This window comes from Hippoglossus stenolepis, chromosome 1 (genome assembly GCF_022539355.2).
Source record: "Hippoglossus stenolepis isolate QCI-W04-F060 chromosome 1, HSTE1.2, whole genome shotgun sequence".
Taxonomy (NCBI): Eukaryota; Metazoa; Chordata; class Actinopteri; order Pleuronectiformes; family Pleuronectidae; genus Hippoglossus; species Hippoglossus stenolepis.
Window position 1 is genome coordinate 631,458 of NC_061483.1, and position 12,995 is coordinate 644,452.

Consider the following 12,995-nt stretch of genomic DNA (forward strand, 5'->3'; position numbering starts at 1 on the left):
GTCTCTGGGATAATTAGAGACTTCCTGTTTACTTCCTGTTTTCTACCTGTTTACTTCCTGTTTTCAGTCTATGATTAAAACCATTGACTTTACAAAAAAAGGTTAAATCACCTGCTGCACTTTCTTCAGAAGCTTTGCTCAGAGGCTCTACGGCAGCTGTCAGTGATTCCAGAAACAAAGAGAAGATTATGAGAAGAAGACGGTATCGAACATGGTTTGACACATTGGTGAGCGGAATGTGGTACGAAGAGGTTTGATCCCCATATATTATATATAATATATATATATTAGTTTTTTTTATTCTATCAAGTTGAGTCAAGAGTCAGACATGTTGAAACTGCAAATTATTCACCCGCCATTGATTTGCACAGAACTTCAACCAGAGGTTGTGTGTGTGTGTGAGTGTGTGTGTCTGTGTGTGTCTCCAGAGGTTGCACATCCGACACACAAACGGAGCTTGAACTCTTCTCTGTTGGAACCTGACACCCCGGCTGGACACATCACTGCCCAGTCGCCCACATGCAGCAAAGACACACAAGTAGAAAAGTCTGGGACCAAACTGGTCTCAGATCTGCAGGTATCAGCGTCTCCACTGTTCTCCACATACAAGTAACAAGCTTATTTTCATAGTTTACCTTTTATACCAAGAAATGAACTCACCTAATAATATCTGATAAATATTCTCAATAGAGACGTGAACCTTAGTGATAAATATTCTTACACACAAACGTCACAAACAAAACAATCCAGCTGCTGTTTTCAGTTTTAAAAGTGAATATTAAAACACAATAGAAGTGTTTTATTTCTACCTTTAACTTCTTTTACAGCATTATCTCTATATACTGCTGTATCTGACTGTATATATACAGTCAGATAATATACATTATCTCAAGGCACAAAATAAACTTTATTAACAGTAGACAAACATAGAGGGCATCACATGACTGCTCCCTAAAGTGAAGCCAAAACATCTCTACCGCCCCCTGGTGTCTGGCTGCAGTACAGTTCATAACCTCCTCCATGTTAGCAGATGGGACATGGACCAAACTAACAAATCAAAGTAGACGTTAAATAAAAGTTTGTAAAGATGTTTCTGTCATTTCAGGTCGTTCTCATCTCACTGATGTGTGTTCAAGTGTTTCTGATCAGTTTGGATTAAATTAGTTATTTGATGATAAAAAAACTGCACTACTGCACACATTCAGTCATTGACGTCATCACCACAAGGTGGCAGCGTTCGTATTTTGTCATATTTTTTGCATGAAGACGTGTATATTTCTTGTATTATCTTATATAACAGAATATCAATGTGAAGGATTGTTCAACCTTGGTGGAGAAAAGTCATGATGTGAGTTTGATTTGCTCCAGTTTGACTCCGGACTAGTGGAGCTCGTCTGATTCGACAGAATTTTTCACTTTGTATAAAAGCTAATGATGTTGGAGGGAAATAATGAGATCCAGGAACACGCCAGGATCTTTCTGCTGTGGACCTGCGGAGGATTGTAATCCAGTCAGCGAGTCTCTCAGGCCGCTGCACTTCTGGTTCACCTGCTGAGCCTGAAAAACAAAGTGTCACAAAGTGAGAAGCATGAAGTGGAAACAGGAAGGAGCCGGACATCCAGCCTCTGGAACACATGAATAATACTCAGCTATTCATAGTTTTTATCTGGAGTCATATTCAATCCTGAAGAACACTGAGGCTCCACAGACATGAAGAAGCCCAGTCAGCTCATAACATTTAATATATAAAAGATATAACAAAGTAATAGTGTTGAACAATAGCACTTTGCTAATATTAGATAAAACAAACATTTTTAAAGATAAGAGACAAATAAAACTGAAATCCACTGGTTGCAGCAGCAGATCGTCAAAAACAGCAAGTGATAAGTAGGTTATTACAGATAATTGAATTAAATACAAATAAATGTAAACTATACCAAGTATATAATATTCATATATAAGTATATACGGTGAATTCAGGTTTAGAGAGACTAACTGACAGACAGACAGACAGAGAGACTAACTGACAGACGGACGGACAGACAGACGGACGGACAGACAGACAGACAGACAGACAGAGACGACACAGACGAGACAGACGGACGGACGAGACAGACGGACGGACAGACAGACGACGACTGACAGACAGACAGACGACTGCCGGACTGACAGACAAACACGACAAGGACGGGCGGCGGGGAGCAGGCGAGCGAGACTACTGACAGACGGACAGACGGACGGACGGACGGACAGACTGATTAGATTGATTTCTGGTCTTTGGGTCATGAAGCTGTGAAAGGTAATAATCACATGAAGTTTATGATGCAATGTTTTCTTTGTAAATGGATGAAGTGAATGTGAATGAAAAGTTAAAGACACAGTTACACTCCTGACCTGTAGGGGGAGGCGTCTGAAACATGTCCCCTCAGGTAGGTAACCTGAGCCGACTCCACCAGGTGATCAGCAGCTGACACAAGTGACCATGTGACATTCCTGCCACATTACATACGTGTCTGTCTCGCAGCTGCAGGAAAACATACGAATTTGCTGCAGTAGCTCTTTTCCAGTCCGAACATGTTGATGCAAGTTCAACGGGAGTTTGTAGAACTCCTTCAGGTTCAGTGAAAGGTTTAAAGACGTGAGGAAAAGGAGCTGAACATGTTTGTGAGGCTGTGTAATGTGGAATCAGTTGATGAAATATTGAGCTACAGCGAGAAATTAGATTAGATTAGAGTGCAAGCAACAAAATATCTGAGTGACACAGTTTAAGCACAAGCAGAGAAAAACTAAGCACAAGCGGTGGATGTGTGAGTGTGAGCGCAGCGTTCAGAGTGAAAACATCGGAAGCTGAAATCAATGACAGTAGGAGGAAGTGGAGACACGTCGGCCATCTTTATTTACACTCTATGATTGATGATTGGCGGGTAACAGGGTTATTGACAGATGTCAGCCCAACATTTAAACATTTGGTTGGTGTGGTCGAAATATTCTTTGAGTAACATAGAGACATGCAAATAGTGTTGCCCTATTAAGACAGACTGTGTTATTATTATATCACATCATATCACATCATATCACATCATATCATATTATATCATATTATATATGAGTTGCTTTGTTTTGTCTCCTCTGCAGCTCAGACCAGAGCATTGAGCCATGGGAGCTGGTGACAGGTGACATCAAACACGAGGACCTGACTGAGCAGCTCAGGTTTTACTGAGCCGACGCCTTCCTCCACTTTCCTTCTCATTAGAAGAAGTTAAATCAGATTAAAGCTTTTACTGAGCCACATGACTCCATCCCATAATCCTCTGTAAGTGACCCAAACATTCTTTTCCAGGCCAAATGAAACCAATCTTATTCACCAGTGACTCCACACACACACACACACACACACACACACACACTCCCACTCACACACACACACACACACACACACACACACACACACACACACACACACACACACACACACACACTCACACACACACACACACACACACACACACACACACACACACACACACACTCACACACACACACACACACACACACACACACACACACACACACACACACTCTCACACACACACACACACACACACACACACACACACACAGAACCGGTCCTACAACATGACAGCATTTCTGTCCTTCCACAGTGTGTAGACGTGTAGATGTGTAGATGTGTAGATGTGTAGATGTGTAGACGTGTAGATGTGTAGATGTGTAGATGTGTAGATGGGATCTCTGACCATGTTTCTCACGCGAACAAAACTCTGGGATCTATAAGAGTCGTCAGGAACCAGGTCCACGCCACAGACGGATCCAGCAGACGCACGGAATGGGTGAGTGTCCGCTGATTTACTGCCTCCACTTCCTGTTCACCTGCCAAACAACAAAGACAAAGAACATTTGGATGTTTGTTTCTCTAAAACTTAAAGATTGTGACTGAAAATACATAAATCTGTCACTTTAGTGTTTAATCAGTTGTGACCTTTTCAAATGAAATAGGATTTCAAATTTTCACTATTTCACTATTTTCATTCATAATTAAATATACTTTTAATTTAATTTTAATTCCATTGCTTCACTGATTGTAACAACACTTAATAAGAATTAATAATTTAAAAATAATGTATAACACTATACAGTAAGTTAGTGACAATAGAGAGAGATTCAATTTATCTAATTCTTTAAAAGTAAAAATGTCACTGGAAATTTATGCTGCCTTCAAATCATTAGATTTTATTTTTTAAATATTCACAACACATTTCCAACAGAAAATCACAAAATTAACAAAACAAAAGCTGAGAGTTAAAAACAACTGAATGTGGGATTAGTGATAAAAACATGAATCAGAAATGAAAAGGATGAAAAAGTCTCCGTCCTCGTCTCTTTTATCTTTCCAGGAACATTGAGCTCATAGTGTCTTTGTTCTCTGATCACACCTTTGATTTGAATCACGGTGAAGACGCCCGAGCGTCAGCGTGGACTCGTCCGACACGTTTCACCGCTCTGAGTCACTCTGCATCCAGAGGTGCAGCGTCCACAAAGAGCTCGGTGCTGCTCTGTGTCAGTCTCTACACTCAGAGAACCAAGGTTACAACATGACTGAGCGTCACTAACGAGGAAAATGTACTTTTCTAAGTATTAACAGTAAAACACAGAACATTACCCAGTATGTCATTTTATATATCATTAGAATATTACTCACATGTATACAGGAGCAGAGTTTCACTGTTATATGTGTGAGGTTTATAGGATTATAACTGTTTCTGTGAGTCAGCACTTTATAACTGGAATCTTTTAACTGACAACGCGTGTGTGTGTGTGTGTGGGTGTGTGTGTGGGTGTGTGCGTGCGCGTGTGCCTGTGCGGCGTGTGCCTGTGCGTGCGTGCGCGTGTGCCTGTGCGTGTGTGTGGGTGTGTGCGTGTGCGTGTGCGTGTGCGCGTGTGCGTGTGTGTGTGTGCGTGTGTGTGCGTGTGTGTGTGTGTGTGTGTGCGTGTGTGTGTGTGCGTGTGTGTGTGTGCGTGTGTGTGTGTGTGTGTGTGCGTGTGTGTGTGTGTGTGTGTGCGTGTGCGTGTGTGTGTGTGTGTGTGTGTGTGCGTGTGTGTGTGTGTGTGCGTGTGCGTGTGTGTCTGTGTGTGTGTGTGTGTGTGTGTCTGTGTGTGTGTGTGTGTGAGCAGCTCAGAAGACAGCTCTGATCGTGTTCGCCCACCAGAGCTCGGGCTCGTTCAACGCCGCGGTCCGAGACGTGGCCGTTCAGGAGCTGACGGAACAGGGATACACGGTCATCGTGTCCGACCTGTACGCCATGAACTTCAGAGCCAACGCCACGCGGGATGACGTCAGCGGTGATTACCCCCCCCCCACTCCCCTTTGTTATGTGATTTGATTTTATAGTTTGGTCCATGTCCCATTTGCTAACATGGAGGAGGTGATTTGATTGGCCAGTGCCGGAGCTTGTTTGCCTCCACATTAGCTGCTCTGGAGGATTCGGGGCAGCAGAGCGATGAACGTGAGCCTGAGTCTCAACAAACAGCTCCTGAGCGCAGAGGAATCAACGGGAATCAGCGTAACTACTTTATCTTTTCCAGGTGATCTGAAGAACTGCTCACTTTTCCAGTACGGAGAGGAGACCATGCACGCCTGGATGGAAGGTCGCCTCAGTGACGACATTGTTGCCGAGCAACGCAAAGTAGAAGAGGCGGAGCTCATCATCTTCCAGGTGAGTTTCTCCCTTTTGGTTTGTCGTGTTCAGGGGGAGGAGCCTGACTCTGCAGCCTCACACCTGAGACCTCACCATGTTTAGACTGAATCTGAACACGTTGAACTAAATACTTTATTCTGTTTATTCATATCAGAGGTTTTCACAAGTAAACAATTCATGCCTGAACCAGAAAGACGCAGCTACCTGCAAAGGCCTGAAAGCTACGATCCAGAACTGAGAAATTCTGGATCTGAGCCTGAATCACTATCAAGCATCAGATCACAGGTTTTGCGTTACTTCTCTTTTGTTGATAAAACGGCGTAGCTCGTCATCTCGCCCCCTGCTGTCCCAGCGACGCCACTGTTCAGTTTTGTTTCATCTCTCACAACAAAGATAACTTAAGCTAAACTTAATAACAAATCCTTGTGTGCTGTTAGCATTAGCATTGCTAATTGCTGATCCGCTCAGGTATTACTCATAATCTTAAAAGAGGGAAACAAGCCGGGGTCTGATAAACTATGTGACACATGGATCTGAACGGGTCGCAGGTCAGGTCACGAGTCCTTGGGTTTGGGTAAACCTGCGTCAGGTGCCTCCAAACCACAGACTGAATCAGAGCAAACTGAACACTGAACTTCACTGGTCCCTGAACAACACTCAAGTGTGAAGCTGGTAACGTGAATACTTGACCTCATACCTGTCCTGTGTCTTCCTGCAGTTTCCTCTGTATTGGTTCAGTGTGCCTGCCATCATGAAGGGCTGGATGGACCGAGTTCTCACACAAGGCTTCGCCTTCTCCCTGGAAAAGATGTACAATAATGGTATTTTCAAGGTCTGTATCAGGAAGAAGATGTTTTCAACCAACAGAGAGTAATTTAAAATATACACAAATAAAACTCAAACGAGATCATGTTTTTACAACCAGGTCTCTGGTGGACTAAGCAGAAACAAAGAGCCTGTTTCTAAATGAGTTAAATACTTATTAGAGACCATCCTGTGATAGGGTCACATCGACCACAACTACTACATCGAACTTTAATTGGGTGAATCAGGTAATCTGGGACATCAGGTAATGTTGGACTTCAGTCTGTTTATTTACTGTTCCAACAGAATCTAGTCAACAGGACTTTTACTACAAGAACAGGGGCAGTGGATGAGAGGGGAGAGAATAGAGAAAAGACAGATCAGCTGGAAGGACCGGTGGGGAACTAGCTTCCTGCTTAGAGCAACCTACGACGTCCTTCCCTCACCCAGAAAAGACTGCGGTATTCAGACATGGCATTTGAGGCAGAGCGACGTGGCTGGAAAGCAATAGTTTGACCTGTGGAGGTCGGCTGCAGGAGTTTCATTCCAACATCCACCATCAGGTTGCTCAAAGATCTGGGATCCATGGACAGGTCCTGCTCCAGACCATAAAAGAAATATCCCACACTGAAGAACACTGCAGCCAACGGCTCTGGATCAGGAGGAAAGATCCCAACTGGGCCCCAGGATGCTAGAGACATGCACCCAGATCAACCTGTGGGGGGCCGGCCTCAGAAGAGGGTGTCTTATGATTTAAAAGTCTGAAACACCTAATGACACTAAAGTACACAACTGAAGACATGTCCCTAACATCTGCTGGTGGTCACTAACATCCAATTACATCAACTGGCGCTAGGCATTAATTAGTGAGATAGAACATACAAGGGATATTCATATGTTTCTATATTTGTATATATTTTTTGTCTTTCTGACTCTTGCTGCTGTTACACTGCAGATTTTCCCGTTGTGGGACTTATAAAGGATTTCTTATCTAATCTTATTCTCCATCTTGTCCTATGTTCTAAACTGGCACAGTGTTTAGTTTAAAAAGGCAAAGAGGTAACCATGTCTGATCTACTGAGCGACCACATGGCTTCCATAGTACTTCCATAGTTCTGCCATACAAGCCAGTAGCCAGTCAGATTTACCTTTAGCCTCAGCGTCCCCTCAAGTTCAAGAACAAAACACTTGATGGCGCTAAGGTGCACAACTGAAGTTAGACCTCAGCTGATGCAGACATAGATAAATACTGTATTGATGCAAAGGGAAATTCATACACAGTTTATTTATATTGTGTAAATATGTATATTGCATAAAATCATTTCAGGGATTCCACTCATCATTCTAAATAAACATTTGAATCTATTGTTTCCATGAAGGATAAGAAAGCCATGTTGTCCTTCACGACTGGAGCAACACAGACGATGTTCCGCCCTGACGGCATCAACGGAGACATCAACATCACACTGTGGCCTCTGCAGGTAATTATCGCACATCGCGAAGACAGGAATCCCAGATGTTGAGGTGAAAGTGTTCTGTTAAATTCAGAGAGTGTTCTCCATCTCCAGTGTGAATTATTGTGATGAAATCTGTATCAAAAAGCCAAAATACTAAGATCTGTGCGTTTTCTTCTAACCTTCATCTGTGTGAGATTCGATTGATTGTAAATAAAGATGGACGACATAACAACAAAAGTGAAGTCAAATCATGAGGATCGCCCCCTGGTGGCTAGCTGAATAGCGCATAAACCTGTCTCCTTCATTATAGCAGAACTAAAAACAACAAAGCACATATCAAAAGTTTATTTCTGTGATGGATTTCAGTCATTCAGAAATCAGAGAAGCCAGAGAAACTGTCAGTCACAAACAGCCCCTGAGTGCAGGTCTGAAAGCAGCTTTATAGAGATAAGAGGGGAGGGGCTTGTTTGACCTGTTCAGCCTTGGCCACAGGTGTCTTTGATGTCAGGAACAAAGACTCCAGAAACCATTCTCATCTAAAATGAACGATGTCAAACATTGTGTGCTGGTGGCCGGATGTTAACGTGCTGCTCTGTTGGTTTCCCTCAGAATGGCACTCTGCACTTCTGTGGATTTCAGGTTCTTGCTCCTCAGATATTCTGGAGTCCGGCTCATTGTCCCCCCCCTGTGCGAACCACATTGCTGGAAGGGTGGCGAACGCGACTGAAAGGACTGCTGGCGGAGAAGCCGTTGACCTTTGCTCCCTGTGAGCTGTTTGACCTCAGCTTCCAGGGGGGGTTCTCACTGTGGCCCAAAGTGAAGGAGGAACAAGAGTCGCAGCCCTACGGCATCACCACGGGCCACCACCTGGGAAAACCACTGCCGCCCGACAACCAGACCACCGCTCAGCCCGCAGATGAAAACGAAGCAAAAAACTTTTAATTCACATACACATATTGAGTCATATTATGCTGATTATTGGCAGTGGTGGAGAGTAACATTTACTTAAGCACTTAGTTTTTTGTGCTGAAGATGAGTATGTTCATACTCAAGCTGACCACATTTCCATGATCGAGCTTTTGGTACTTTTACTCAACTAAAATTTTGAATTCTACTTCTGGATATTTTTTTCTGGTTATTTGTGTCTATTCTATTTCTCTCTGTCCTCTGTTGCTCCCCCTGAAGTGTATTGCTTTATTACTGTGTTTTGGGTTATTAGGGCCCGAGCACGAGCGAAGGCCCTGTGGAAATTCACATGATTCATATTATTCTTCGGGCAACTGAATTGGCTCTTTCAGGGCATAAACATGCTTGAAAACTCACCAAAGTTTGCAGAAAGTTCAAAAGTGGTGAAAATGTACGTATTCTGGAGTAATTTGAAATGGGCGTGGCAAAATGCAGCTCCTTACTTCGCTTTCACCGATCTTCACGGAATTCGACCAGAGTCTCAAGGAGCATTTTGAAAAAAGCAACAGGAAATCTGCAATTTTGGAATTAGTGGCCATTTTGCCCACTTTACACGTTGTGAATTTTACTTCAAACTCGGTGAGGGTCATCTCATCAACATGGAGATTAAAACTACATTGACTTTTTTGTTTTCGTCACACGGTGTGACCGTGGCGTGGCGTCAAACTTTGACTACACGCCATCAAAACACGAGGTTGTTGTATCTGTATAAAGTCACAGTGTCAGTGGTCATAGATTCCTTTGATGTCTTAGATGTTGCAAAGGTGGAAGATTTATATGATCTGAGTGTTTTTGACCTGAACAGATCTATAGTCTGTATGTAGTGATAATGATAGTTATAGGGCCACGCACTGGCAACAAGAAGAAAGCCTCGTTTCAATCTTTAAACGTCTGCACTTGATGGCGTGGACCGTGATGCATGATTGGTGGCTGTGGTTCGGCATTGCGTGACGGACACAGGAAGTGGAGCGTTTATCCACCCATGCTGCACAAAACACACACAACACAGAAACATTTCGCCCGGTCCCCGTCCGCCCTCCTCCGCGGCCGCATCAGGGCCCGAGCACTTGCGAAGTCAGGCCCGCTCAGTGCTGCTCCGCAGCCCGAGGTTCAATTAAACCCATATCAAGTATCTGAGGACTATTTTATTCAAATTATGCTATACAGATAAAATGTATCATTATTGTTGTATACTGTACAGATTGTAAAGCCCTTTGAGGCACATTTGTGATTTTGGACCATATATATGAAACTGACTTAACTTGATGACCAGACTGAAAATGACAAGTCAATTCAAATATTTGTCAAAATAATAATAATAATAATCATCACTAATGATATCAAAACTCAAATATTGAAAGAAAAAAAGGATACAACTTATAAACAAATATGAATTTGACTTTAATGTCAGAAGGTCTTGGGACAGATTTGAAGCTCTGAGGCTTGTGATTTGGATCTGAAATGACAGAACAGAGACAGGATTAAAAACAAGGCAATGCACACTAGGTTGTGACAAAACATCACATAATTATGTCACATAGTCTTAGTTCTTGGGCATCAGGAAGTAAGATCAAAAGGAAAGTAAAAGGTCATGATCATAGGAAAGAAAGAATACGTATTATTTAAAGGGGGTTGGCTTTTGTTTCACAGACAATAAACCAAATACAGAAGAACAATTATAATGTTTGACTTTGGAATTGAGTAGATCAGAAATTCTTTCAGAAATCCAACTACCAGTGAAACAGTAATGGAGGAACATTCTGACAGACTACACTCACAGCAGTCTTCTGGCAAATATGCCAGGTGGCAGAGGGATAAGTTAAAATCAAAACACGATGAATTCAATGATTGGTGGAAAGAGAGAGATATCGACAAAGCCAAGGTTATAGACACGCTTGAGGTAGAAATTAAGGATCTCCAGAAGAAGCTGGAAGATGGCAAAAGAAGGGAGGAGGACCTGGAGAAGAGCTTGAAGGAAAGCCAAAATGAGATTCAAAAAAATGAGCAGGACAAAGCTGACTTAAGAGAAACATTATACCAAAAGAGCTTAACACATGCAGAGACCAGACAAATGTTAGCTGACATCCATACGCAATACAGAGCGGCAATAGCAGAGGTTGAAAGAGAGAGGGATTCAGTGGTCGTACACATGCAAAGAAGGATGGATGCATGCAGGACGATGGCGATCCAAACACAGAATGCATTCATGGACATGAAAAAACAGGCAAAACGACTTGAGCATGTGGTGTTAAACCTCCAAAAGGAGCTCGTTCAGTTGGAGAAAGGGAAGAAAAGGGTAGTTGAGAACCTCAAAGACGAACTGTCCCAAAAGGACAAAGTTATTGAGAACGAGAAACAGGGGAGGAAGACTGATAAAAATGATGCTGTCTTCAAGAAAATGGAGCAGTATAAAATAATAACCGAGCAGGCTGAGAGGATCAAAGACTTGGAGAAGGAGAAACTGGCATTGAACCGTCTACTGATCTCTACCTCCAAGAAATGTGCAGTTCTCTCAAACAAAGTTGAGGAGATAGATGTTGTCAAAGAGGGAATGAGAGCAGTGGGGTGTGAGATGGCCGCTGAAAAGGAAACCAACTTTCTTCTACAGTCGGGAGTTAATGCACTGAGGAGAAAGATCAAGCGACTGGAGGAGGAAAGACAGACAGAAAAAGAGAAATTTAAGGAAATGCAAGAAAATCTGACTGAGACCAAGCAACAAAATGACACACTGACTGAAACTAAGAGACTTTTAATCAGTAAATTAAAGGTCAGCGAGAAAGAGCTGAACAAGAAGCAGGACGAGACCAGAATACTAGGGACACGTATGCTCCGTGTCAACGCGGATGTAGAGTCATGTGTCCGTGTTATCAATGACCCCAAGAAAGTCAAAATGGGGGTACAGAATATGAAAGAACACTACCCAAATTATGATAAAGTGAGGGTGGGTGAGGAAACCCAGGAAGACTACCAGCTTCGCATCTACTGTCTGAATAAAAAGTTGCATCTCAGTGAAATGCGCCATGAGAGTTCCCGTATGGAGGTCAAACGTTTACAACAGCAGCTGATGAAAGCACAGGAGCATGTGCACATGTTGAGGGTTCATTTCATCAAATTACTCAAAGAGAAAAAGTTGGAGGTAGAAAATTTGAATAAAGAACTCCACAAAGCAAAACGTCGTCCAGTGACAAAGAGGTCCTTCGACCTTCCCAGTCGGCCCCAAATGCAGCAAACGAGTGCAGAGGCTGCCGATCGTCCAGAGAACCAGAGCCCGCCATCTCCCTGCTCTGATGACAAGGTCACAAGCACGCCCAAAGGTCATCAGTCATCTACAGATGCACCGGGTTTATATATCAGGTCCATGATCTCTTGAGGATTAAGGCACCAAATGGTTGTTGATGTAGACAGTTGTCTCCTGGGTAATCTCCACCTGCAGCCACTCCCCGTCTCTCTCTCCACCCTCTCTCTCTCTCTCTACCCTCTCTCTCTCCCTCTCTCTCTCTCTCTCACACTTCCAATCGACAGAGGCAGATGGCCGTCCCCACAAGTATCCTCCTGCTTTGCCTCCGTCGCAGAGTGCGTGTTCGATGGTGGATGGTTTAAAAGCCCCTGGTACTGCCCTCTCCTGGCTAAGGTCATATCTCACAGCCCAACAACAGTTCATCTATTTCAATAACTGCATCTCCTCCACTGCTCCTCTCTCCCAAGGCATCCCCCAGTTTAGTGCATGGTCCTCTCCTGATCATCCTCTACATCCTCCCCCTCAGCCACATCATACGTCGACACAGTCTCCATTTCCACTGCTACGCTGATGACGACCAGCTCTACATCTCCACCATTTCTCTCAATCTAAACTGTTGAATGGTTCAACACACTACAACTGACATTTAGAGACATTACTGTGGCATCACAGGCTCATGGCAATTCCATAGCTGTGTCCTGCTCTGCCCACATGATAACTTAATATTCAGTATAAAAGAAATCAACACCCATCCGTGTTTCGTGGTCAGAAACACAAAACTCACAGTATCTCAGTATTAAAGTTTTAAAGATGTTT

The 12,995-nt window shown here is 43.2% G+C and overlaps 2 protein-coding genes across 2 annotated transcripts in view; one reads left to right on the plus strand and one right to left on the minus strand.

Annotated features, from left to right (window-relative positions):
• Positions 1 to 2,419, minus strand: part of LOC118108747 (interleukin-17C-like) — an 8,442-nt gene extending 6,023 nt beyond the window's left edge. Inside the window, exon 1 of the mRNA XM_047340079.1 lies at positions 2,395 to 2,419. Coding sequence (XP_047196035.1) covers positions 2,395 to 2,419 — 25 coding nt within the window. The remainder of the gene's footprint in view (positions 1 to 2,394) is intronic.
• Positions 2,420 to 3,641: 1,222 nt separating this feature from the next.
• Positions 3,642 to 9,089, plus strand: nqo1 (NAD(P)H dehydrogenase, quinone 1). Its single transcript, XM_035164426.2, has 6 exons — positions 3,642 to 3,848; positions 5,191 to 5,358; positions 5,602 to 5,732; positions 6,433 to 6,546; positions 7,898 to 7,999; positions 8,585 to 9,089. Exons 1-6 carry the CDS (start codon positions 3,845 to 3,847, stop codon positions 8,915 to 8,917), a joined length of 852 nt encoding a protein of 283 aa, XP_035020317.1. The 5' UTR covers positions 3,642 to 3,844; the 3' UTR covers positions 8,918 to 9,089.
• The last annotated feature ends 3,906 nt before the right edge of the window (positions 9,090 to 12,995 follow it).